Raw genomic sequence first — 11685 nt, forward strand, 5'->3', positions numbered from 1 at the left:
ATCAGGGTGAAATCTCTCTCAGGGAGGAGTGATAGGGAATGGCAAAGGACACACCGACAAAGGAGATTAATCAGAACTGACTTTGACAGGCACTGTGGCAATTGGACAATTAAAACAGACATTCAGATGGCAGGGAAGAAGAACAACCTGGGGAGGAGGGTAGAGAGAATGGTGCCGCCATGAAGGAATGAAAACCCAAAATCCCTATAAATGTTCATTAAAACGAATAAAATTTAATAATAATAAAAATAAAAAATACAAACATTCACAAATTTTAAAAAAAGATACTACTTTTATTTTGAGGATTAAATGACATGATGCAGGCTGTGTTCCTTCAGCAGTACCTTTGAATATAGTAGTTGCTGTGAGCTGATTCTGATTCATTGTGATTCTACAGGACAGGAGAACTCATTCTGCTAACTGAAAGGTGGTTCGTACCTGGAAGCTTGAATTCACCAGTGGCTTCGTGACCAAATGATGGACAATCCGCTCCTGTGGATTTACAGCCTCTGGAAACCTTTTGAAGGGTGAGCTGTGAGCTGGTTCTGACTTGATGGCAATGAGAGAGTGATTATGAGAGCAAACTGATAGGGGTTTTTTGTTGCCCCACCCTTGATCCCTGTATTCACCTGTTGGTTTGAATCACTGACCTTTTGGTTAATAATTGAGTACCTAATCAGTTCACCTCCAGGGCGCCTAGAAATGTAGTTCTATCAATTGCCATTGAATCTATTCCAACCCCTAGCAAACTTCTAGCAAAGAGTACAATTGTTCCATAGGCTTTCCAAGGCTTTCTCCTGTAGAATTCAAACACTGTTGGATTCAAACCACAGATCAGCTAGCAGCCAGGGGACTAACCACTGCACCACAAGGGCTTCTTTGAAATGTAATTAAGATCTAGCAAATAGTGCTTTATTGGAGGTATTGTTTTTGTTATCTTTGGTGCTATTTATAATGTCTTTGGAGGAAAATTCCTCTGAAACTTGTGTAAAATTCTAAATAACATTGGACCTATAATGTTTTCTGCAAATAACTTTCTTTAGAAAATATTCCTAATATGATTTAAGTGAAAGTAAACAAAGATATTGTTTCTTCCCCCCCCAAAAAAAGAAATGAAAAATAAATAAATAAAATTTAAAAAAATAAAATAAAAAAAGAGAAGTAGCATGCTAAGCTTCAGTTTTTCAACAGAAATCATGCAGGCAAAGAGGCAACAGAATTATATAAATAGATGGAATTTTAAAAAGTACAACAAAGAATTGTCTATACTGTGATTGTTAGAGCTGACTCATAGCTGGCCCTCCAGTTGGTTTTCAAAGCTGAAACTTGCATGAGAGGAGATTGCCCATCTTTCTCTCATGAAGCTACTGGTAGATTTGAACCATCAGCAAGGTGTGGCCTTTGAGTTAGCAGTGCAACTCTCTACAGGCCATACTGCCAGAGTTCCCTAGGAATTATATACTCACCATAACTGTCCCTTAAGTGTGGTAAGAAATTCGGACATTTTCTTTTTTCTTTTTTTTTATTGTTTTATTTTTATGTGTACCGTCAAATCAGATCTGACAGGTACAGGAGGAGATTTCCCCCTCCTTCTCCAGCAGAGCATCTAGTGAATTTGAACTGCGTACCTCTGGATTTGCAGTACAGTGTTTTGCCACTAGGCCACCAGAGCTCCAGGACATTTTCAAAGAAACAGAAATTATAAAAAGTTGTGGAAATCAGATGAACCTTACAAGAAATATTAAAAGGCATTATTTTCTAAAACCAGCAATAGTAGACAACCTGAAATTAATACATATGATAACACCGTTGAAAAGTCTACCAGGACATAAAGGCAAACATAGTAAAAAAGCAAAGTGTTAAGATCAGAGACATCAGTCAGTAAAGGAGAACAATGACAAATCTAAAGAGAAGTTACAGAGCTTCCAAATAAAGCAAAAGTCAAGACAATTTCAAGATAGAATAAACTGTTTTAAATTTGGAAATAAAATAGTAAAATACAGGGTAATCTCAAAGAAATTTTATAAACTTGTCATCAAAATAAAGAAGAATAAAACTGTAAAGACTTCATAAACATTAAAATACAGTAATGAAGGAAAGAAGAGAAGCCATAAAATAAAATAAACACAGAAATGTACAAAGAAACCAGCAACAGCACCAAAAAAAAGCCCAAATAGAATGTAGCAAGCTTATAGGAATAAACTCATATGTACTGATAACCACACTTGATGTGAATGGATGAAGAGGAAAAGAGCAGCAGAATGAATAACAAAAACCATGACCCATCAATATGCAGTCAAAATGAGAGTGTGGAATTTTTCTTTCAATATGACTTTGTACATAGGGTCATTATGAGTCGCAAACGACTCGATGGCACATAACAACAACAACAACAACATGACTTTCCTATACATCGAATCTGACTTGACTAGTTGGATGGGCAAGATTATGGAAATAGGGCATGCTAGCCTATCCACAAGGGGATTGGCTATCTCATCATTCACAGTTTTAAACAATCTATAAGGAGATTAGGCAGACTCACCAATAAATTGAACAGCTCTAGTAGCAGAAACAGACTTCCCTAGCACCAGTAAAGCAACTTCACAACCAGGAAAAGAGCAGCCATGGCCAAACTAGAGGTCTGATGTGAGATGGAGTTACTATGGGGCTGCTACGCCATTGGAATGGGCGCTAAGAGCCTTTGCCCATGTTTGCTGAACACCTGGGGCTCAAAAGCCATAATTTGAAGGACTGAGAAATTTGTAACACTGGCCTAGAGCCATGAGGCTCAAAGCTAAGGTATCTGTAAGCACATTTTGGGAGCCATCCTGACTGTATTCTGCTACTAACTTGGATTATTCTGCTACTAACCTTTTGATTTCCCTAAGGTGGTTCTATGTGGTCTGTGAGAAATAGCATCAGATTTTGGGCCAAACAAAGCAGTAAAATTTGTGTTGAGATTAGTATAAAGAGGTATGAGAGCATGGAGACATGACTGACCTCACGGGAATTGGTTTTACACTATTGATGCTGTTAAAGGGGAAAATTAGTGAAGATCAGACATGGTTGTCCTCATGGGGCCCTTGATTTTTTTTATGGAGATATAACTTAAATATAATAAACAACAACCTGAAATGAACACACATAAAAACATCACTCGTTAAACAACCCAGACACGGAACATAGAAGTATAAAAAGTAAAAGAAACTGACAAGACAAAAGAAAATAGGGATCAGGCTTTAGTCAATAAAGGTAGACAACTACAAAACAGGAAGAAAAAATAAATAATGTTGTTACCAAACATTAAAATGGAAAAGAAATGAAAAGTAAATTGAAAAATCAAAGGGTAAAAAAGTGCACCAAGTAAATGTTGTTGTTGTTATGTGCTGTCGAGTCGTTTGCGACTCATAGTGACCCTATGTACAACAGCCCTAAACTCTACTCTGTCCTGTGCCAATCGCACTGCCTCTGACACACCCATCCTGATTATCCCAGTCACTGAATCAATCCACCTCATAGAGGGCCTTCCTCTCCTGCGCTGTCCCTCCACCCTCGCAAGCAAGATGTCCTTCTCCAAGGATTGGTGTCTCCTTAAAACATGTCCAAAGTATGTTAGACGAAGCCTCAGAAGCCTTGCCTCCAAGGAGCCGCCCGGTTTAACCCTTTCCTGGATGAATTTGTTCGTTTTCCTAGCAGTCCATGGTACACTCAATACTCTTCACCACCACAGCTCAAAGGCATCAATTCTCCTTCTATCCTCCTTGGTCATTGTCCAACTCTCTGATGTATAACAAGTGATTGCAAAGACCATGGCCTGTATCAGGCACACCTTAGTCTCCAGAGAGACACCATTGCTCTTCAGTACTTTGGAGAAGTTCCTAGCAGCAGACTTTCCCCATGGCAATACGCCTTTTAATTTCCTGGCTACTGATGCCAAGAGTGTTGACCATGGAGGCAAGCAAACTAAAGCTGTGTACAATCTCAATCTCTTTACCATCCATCCTGATGTTGCCAGTTGGTCCAGTGGTGAGAATCTTTGTCTTCTTGACATTAAGCATCAATCCATATTGGAGGCTGCAGTTCTTGACCCTCTGCAACAGGTGCTTCAGGTCCTCCTCAGGTTCAGCAAGCAGGGTGGTGTCATCTGCATAACACAGATTGTTGATAGATCTTCCAACAATCCTGACCCCACATTTCTCCTCCTATTGCCCAGCCTCCCGGATAATCTGCTCTGCATACAGGTTGAAAAGGTATGGAGATAGGACACATCCATTGCATACGCCCTTCCCAATTTTGAACCATGTGTTCCCATGCTCTGTTCCGATGACTGCCTCCTGGTCCAGGTATAGGTTTCACATTAGAATGATCAAATGTTCTGGGATTCCCATTCTTCTCAGAGTCAGCCACAGTTTGTTATGATCCACACAGTCACTTTATAATCCCACCAACAATGTATAATAGTTCCTTTCTCTCTCCATATTCTCCTATATTTATTTTTTTTCTGCCCTGTTAAACTTTGCCACTCTTACTGGAGTGAGATTTTACCTCATTGTGGTTTTGATTTTCATCTCTCTTAGTGCACATTTCTTCATGTGTCTGTTTGCCATTCAAATATCTTCCTCTGTTGAAATTCTTTCCATGTCTTTTGCCAATTTTGTAATTGGATTATCAGTCTTTTTTTTTTTTTGTGAAGGCCCAGGAGTATTCTCTAAACGTTTGTTATAAGATTCTTGTTAGAGATGGCATTACCAAATGTTTTTTCTCAGTCTGTAGGTTTTCTTTTCACCCTGTTGGAAAAAGTTTTTGATGTGCACAGGGATTTAATCTCTAGAAAGTCCCATTCATCAATTTTATCCTCTTTAGACTGTGCATTTCTGGTTGTTTTTGGCAGTCTCTTTATATCTTGGACTAGTGCTTCTAAGCTTGATCCCAGTTCATCTCTTATGAGTGTTATGGTTTGGGGCTTTACTCCCAGGTCTCTGATCCACGTTGAGTTGATTTTTCTGGAAGGCAGTTTGGTGCTTCCTCAAAAAAGCTAAACATAGAAATTCCGTATGACCAAGCTATTTCACTACTTGCAATATAGCCTGAGAATATGAGGAACTGAGGCACAAACTGAGATTTGTACCACGTTCATAGCAGCATTATTCACTATCACAAAAACATGACTGTTTTTGCTGTTAAGTGCCATCAAGTCATAGGCAACTCATAGCTACCTTATGAACAAAAGACCTGGACACTTAAATAACTCTCATCTTTTCTCCAGGTTCATAGGGTTTCCAGAGGCAAGCTATTTCGGAAATGGATGCCACACCTGCTTCCAAGCTTGTTTTAATTAGGGAGCTTCACCAAACACTGTCCACTATGGGTAACCATTATTACATTTGACACATCAGTATCACAGTGTACAGCTTCACAGCAACCACGAGTTACCTCTGTACAGCAAGTGGACAGACCAGGGCTATATGGCCTAGAAGAATGTTTGACCGAAAACAATTAAAAACAGGCCTGAGGGCTGCGGATTAGAGTCACCCACCTTTGGCATGGTAGCATCACTTTCTGTCCACTAGGCCAACTGATCTCTCTCTATTGTTGTTGTTAAGTGCCGTTGAGTAGTTTCTTGCTTGATGGCAAGAACATGGAAACAGCCCAAATGTCCAACCACAAACAAATGGTGCATTCACACAACAGAATACTATGCAGCACGCAGGAGCAATGATTTTATAAATTATTACCTAAGTTGGGACAGACTGGAGAGAGTGAATTAACTCAGTCCCACAAGGGTAAATATTGTATGAAACCATTATGTAGGATGAGTATAATGATGCAAGAGTGGTGGGAGAGGGTAGAAGCAGAGGGATGTGGATGTTCAGGGGGAGAGGAGAATTATCATTGGGTTGTATAATTTGATGGGTTGGGGGTGAGAAACATTGAAAGAATTTGTTCAAATATGTACTTGAATTTTGTAAATTAACTAGAAGAAAATTTAAAAGAAAGTACTCAATAATTAAAAAAAATTTAAAAGTGTCAATGTTGATGCTAATATTCATTTCTGATGAGAGACCAGGATAGAAGGGAGTTACATAACTATTAAAGGCTCAGTGGTGCCAAAGGACATAATGATAACATCGATGCATTCAAAACAAAGTAGCAGAACTGAAGACAGAGAGTTACACAGTAGTACAAGAATATTTTAATACACCAATTACAATGAAAGATAGAACAATGAAGAAGAAATTAAACTCAGAATAACAAAACAAGAAATTAGCCAATTCAGTCTCACAAACATAAACAGAACACTCCACCAACAAGAATACAAAAGATATTCGTTTCCAGAGTATAAAGAACTGTTATATCGCAAAGCAAACCTCAATAATTTTAAAACACAATGCTACAATGCATCTTCTCTGATCACAATGCTACAAATAAATATCAAGAAGTTCATGTAAAAAATAAAATCCATGGAAACTTAACAACACTTTGCTTTAAAAATCACTAGTAATAGAAGAATTGAAAAATAAAGGAAAAATTTCTTGAGCCAAAGGAGATGAAAACACAACAGACCAAAACCTTTGGGACACAGCAAAAGCAATACTCAGAGGGTAATTAGTAGCAGCGAATGCCATTCAACAGTCAATAAAGCACAAGTGAACGTGTTTCTGGAATTTTTTGCTTTCAGCCAGGATTCATCTGACCTCAGCAGTATTATCCTCATTGCATACCCTTTTCTGAACCAAGCTTGAATTAGAGCAGTTCCTAGTCAGTAACAATTGTTCTGATATTGTTCAATTGATATTGTTCTATAATGTGTGCATTCTGTTGGATCATTTTTCTTTGTATTGGGCATATATTGATAGTATGTACCAGTAATGTGATGTGATGAAGTGGCGTATTACCTCTATAATCTCTCATTTTTTTAAAAAAGAAAAAGCGCATAATCAGCAACTTGTCTTATCACAAGTAAAACATCACACAAATCCCAGCAGGGAGACATACTACAAAATAACTACTCAGTCCTCTTAAGCACTGTGAGGTATTCAAAAACAAACTAAATCTGAATAACTGTCACAACAAAGAATAGCCACAAAGACATGGCAACTAAACAGAATGTGGTGACATTCTGGATGAACCCTGGGACAGAGAAAGAACACTGAGAAAAAAAACTAGGAAAGTGTGGTGTATGTGAAAAATTTAGTTAGCAATAATTCATCATTATAGCTTCATTAATTGTGTAAGATGTCAAAAATTTGTGACTTGGTTATTGGGTATTCTCTAGTGGCATAGGAGTTAAACGCTCAACCATTAACTACAAGTTAGGCAGTTCAAGTCCACCAATTGCTCTATAGGCGAAAAATGTGGCAGTTGGCTTCCATAAAGATTGCAAAGCCTTGGAAACACTTCATCACTGTTCTACTCCTTCCTAGGGGGTCACTGTGCTTTGGAATCAACTCCATGGCAACAAGTTTGGGTTTGGGTTTGATTTTGGTTTCCAACTTGGGGTATATGGGAACTCTATGTAACACCTTACCCTCTTTATCAGTAAACTCCGAACTGTTTTAAAGGAAAAATAGTATCATTCATTAGTTTTTACATAACCTAAGGCAGATATCAAGTGCAGCTACATCATACAAATATTATTTTTCTTTCACTCTCTGCTAATTTTGACACCTTTTCATTTGCCACCTATGCCCATGGAAAGAATTAGAAAGGAAAATTCAATCAGCTATTCTTACAGTGAAAATTGACTGAGTGTACTGCAGCCCCATCCCTAAAAAGATTCACAGGAATGTAGACTTAGAAGTGGTTGGGATTAGAGGACAGTCTCTGATGGATAAAAACTTATCCAGGGCTAGAAACAAATGCAGCTCCAAGAACCAATTGTTCCAAACTGCGCTTTGCTCTCTTCACCAGTTCTGTTCTCAAGTTATCTTGTTTATGAATTGGAGACCATAGTCAGAGTTCCTTTTCTAAATACCCACATCGCTTGGTCACATTGCAAGAAAAAAGATTTTCTAATTATTATCTTTTCTTTCCTTAATAGAAATATCAAGAAATGTAAGACCTATTGAAAATTAATTGCCAAAAATCATTGTTGTTGAATCAGGACTCACAGCTGATCCTCCAGCAGGTTTTCAGAGGCTATAAACTGCACTGATAGAGAGTCCCATCTTTCTCCTGTAGAGTGCTGGTGGATTTGAATTGCCTGGCTTTGGATTGGCAGTGCAACTGCTTACCTCCAAGGCTGCCAGAGCTCTCTAAAGTGAATCAGTTACTGCAATAAGCAAAGTCAGGTGTATAAACCATATCTCCTTATAACATTAAGAAAATCTCATTTCTCACTGATTCATACTCACTCCTATAAAGTCTAATCTTTTCAGTGGACTGTACCTTAGAGGAGAGACAGAGGCTATGGCATAGAAATCACACAAAGGGATGGAAACAGATGTACTTCCTTCCATGCACCTTCACTGACAGGTTCTGCCTTGTTTCTAAAAATGCAAGGAGGAAATGACTCTTGGATAGCACACCATTCTTCCCCACTGGTACTCAAAAGGCCTGACCCTGAGGTGTGTGTGATTGCTTAAGAGAAAGTTTGCTGGAATGTGCAATGGATAGCAGGCAGCTCTAGAAGACTTCAGGGGAAATCTTAGAGCTGCACTCTTCTGCTCATGCCACCTAACCCAGATCTTGACTACAATCACAACAATACATCTTAATACCCTAATTATGCTGCTTCTAGTTAACTTGACATTCAGACTCGGTGATAAAAGAAAGATGTATTATACATAAACCAATTACAGGGAACAGAGGAATTTAACAAGATAGCAACTTGTGCCATGTGACTGTCCAATTATAAGCTTTTCTTAATTACGATGAGCTAAACTTGAGCTTTTGCAGATTTAAAATCAGGACTAAAGCCTGGACATGCATTTTTTAGGAGCACAACACACATGGATGACCTCTTTTTAGGCAGAGAGTTTTTCAGGAAATTACAGGAGCCCATCCTAACAAAGGGAGGAAGGGTGTCCAAGGAGCTGAGAGCATCAAAGACTCAACTAGGTAGCATGTAGGGAGCAGCCCCAACACCCACCCCTTCATAAAGGTGGAGAAGACAGTGGCTGCACAGTGGGTATTGTGGGTTCACAGAGCTCTTCAGGAATGCAGTGTCACTAGATCCACACTGGTGAACCCAAAATCCCAGCTATTATTCATGCACTACTACAAGATCAGTCTTTGCCCTATCTTTAGGACAAGCAAACAGACCAAGCAAGCCCCTTGCCTGAGTTTCTGAAACTTACGTGGATTGGAGAGGCAGGGTCCGGCTGGACGCTCTAGAACACAAATCAGAAGTGTTGTGTCATCATCTCATGAACTTGAGGACAGTGACTGAGGGCACATGCTACCGGGCAGGAGGAGATGGGGCCTTGCCTTTAGCAGGGAGTACTGACAACTGGCCATGACCAGGCAGAAGAGGAGGACCCACAGATCTTTGCAAAAGCCTCGGTTCAGGGTCAAAAATCCAAGGAGGGACACAAGGATGATGAGTAAGACAGCCAGCACATTTTCCTTGACATCTTCAGTTCTATGAAAAACAGATAAACATGACAAATAAATAAAAAATTAAATTTCTCTGTTTTTAGACAGGGAGTACTAAACAAATCAAGAATTCGGGCAAAGTAAACCCCTCCAGTAAGGCTCTGTATTTACTCTCAAGATCTCACGGTTTCTTTCTTTCTGGACAGTGAAAACAACAACCATATGTTAGTCTCAGATTTCTGTCATTCAGCAAGTGAAATATGATCCCAAAAGACTTCCTTAGCCACAAACCTTGGTTTACTGAGAAAAGTAATTGACACTTTCATCCACAACAATGAGATGTGTGTTCGATAAAGAGCTTCAGGAGCTCTTTACGTGGAAGTGAGGAAGGGACAGTAACACCTGGACAGAGCAGGAAATCTTTTCCAGACCATCCAGTCTGAGATGTCAGAAACTGAGGAGAAGCCATGTAGGTGCTAGTGGTACACTCAGGTTCTGCCACCCTTTCCACTGAGATGTTTTCTGAGAGGTTCAGGGGAGAAGCTACAGGGTGAAGCGGGGCTTCCTCTTTTTTTACTTAAAGCACTTACTGCAGAAGAAGGCTACAGCCTTCAATATGAGTTAAATCTCAACATCAAGAAACAAAAGTCTTCACTACTAGACCCATAGACAACATCGTGATAGATGAAGAAAAGATTGAAGTTGTCAACAATTTTGTTTTACTTAGGTCCATAATCAATGTCCATGGTAACAGCAGTAAAGAAATCAAAAGGCAATAAGAAAAGAAAGAACACTCCTAGAATCATTCTATGAAGCAAGCATAACCCTAATCCAAAACCAGACAAAGATATAAATTAAAAAGGAAAAAACCAAACAAACTATATACCACTAAAATCTCATGAATATAGATACAAAAATATTTTTTAAAAAAATTCTGACCAATAGAATCCAAGAGCATATGTTGTTGTTGTTGTGTGCCGTCAAGTCACAGGCAACTCATAGCGACCCTAAGAAGGAGAGTCCTCAATGCTTGTGTGTCTTTCATGACCAAGTAGGATTCATAACAAGCATGCAAGAATGGTTCGACATAAGAAAAAACAATCAATGTAATTCATCATATTAACAAAGCAAATAATAAGACCCACATGATTCTAGCAATTGATGCAGAAAAGGCCTTTGACAAAATCCAACACCCCTCCCTGATTAAAATGCTCAGCAAAATAAGAATAGACAAGAATTTCCTCAACATTGTGAAAAATATATATGCAAAACCAATATCATTCTCAATGAAGAAAGACTAAAGCATTCTTCTTGCAAACAGGGACAGGCAAGAATGTCCACCATCACCACGTCTAGTCAATATTGTATTGGAAGTGCTTGCTAGGGCAATACTGCAAGAGAAGGAAATAAGGGGGGGGGGGGAACAACAAAAACAAAAACAAAAAAAACCCCAAGATTGGCAAAGATGATTAAACTGTCACTATATGCAGATAATATGATAATGTACACAGAAAACCTCAAGGACTCAACAACAACAACAACAAACTGCTAGAGCTAGTAGAATGGTAGGATCGATATACAAAAGTCAGTGGGATTCCTCTACAGTAACGAGAACTCAGAGAGGCGGGGGAGGGGAGAATTTATCATTTAAAATAGCTAACTACAAATTGACATACTTAGTAATAAAATCTAATTAGAGACACAAAAGACCTTTACATGGAAAACTACAAAACACGTCCATGAGAAACAGTAAGACCTCAACAAGTGAAAACACGTGCCCTGTTCGTGGATGGGGAAATTCAATAAAGTAAAAATGAGAAGTCTACCAAAAGCAATCTACATGTTTAATACCATTCCAATACAGATATCAAATTCATTTTTAAAGAGATAGAAAAGGCAATTGTCAAGTTTATTTGGAGAGTAAAGAGATCTAGAATGAGCAAAGCACTTCTAAAAAACAAGACTGAAGCGGGAGGCACAGATCTCAAAACTTCCTACACAGCTGTAATAATCAATCAGTATGGTGGTGGTGGTGTTGTTATGTGCCGTGGAGTCGTTTGCGACTCATAGCGACCCTATGTACAACAGCCCTAAACCCTGCTCTATCCTGTGCCAATCACACTGCCTCTGACACACCCATCCCAATTA

General features: G+C 38.9%; 1 protein-coding gene across 1 annotated transcript in view; it reads right to left on the reverse strand.

Moving 5' to 3' along the window:
- PCNXL2 (pecanex-like 2 (Drosophila)) overlaps positions 1–11685 on the reverse strand; it is a gene marked incomplete at its 3' end in the record, with an annotated part of 223138 nt that overhangs the window by 98645 nt on the left and 112808 nt on the right. The window contains exons 11-12 of the mRNA XM_006898055.1: positions 9430–9583; positions 9300–9332 (exon numbers count right to left, since the gene is read on the reverse strand). Of these exons, the coding sequence (XP_006898117.1) occupies positions 9300–9332; positions 9430–9583 (187 nt within the window). The remainder of the gene's footprint in view (positions 1–9299; positions 9333–9429; positions 9584–11685) is intronic.

This window comes from Elephantulus edwardii, unplaced genomic scaffold (genome assembly GCF_000299155.1).
Source record: "Elephantulus edwardii isolate Elephantulus edwardi_28Jun2011 unplaced genomic scaffold, EleEdw1.0 scaffold00218, whole genome shotgun sequence".
NCBI classification, from domain to species: domain Eukaryota; kingdom Metazoa; phylum Chordata; class Mammalia; order Macroscelidea; family Macroscelididae; genus Elephantulus; species Elephantulus edwardii.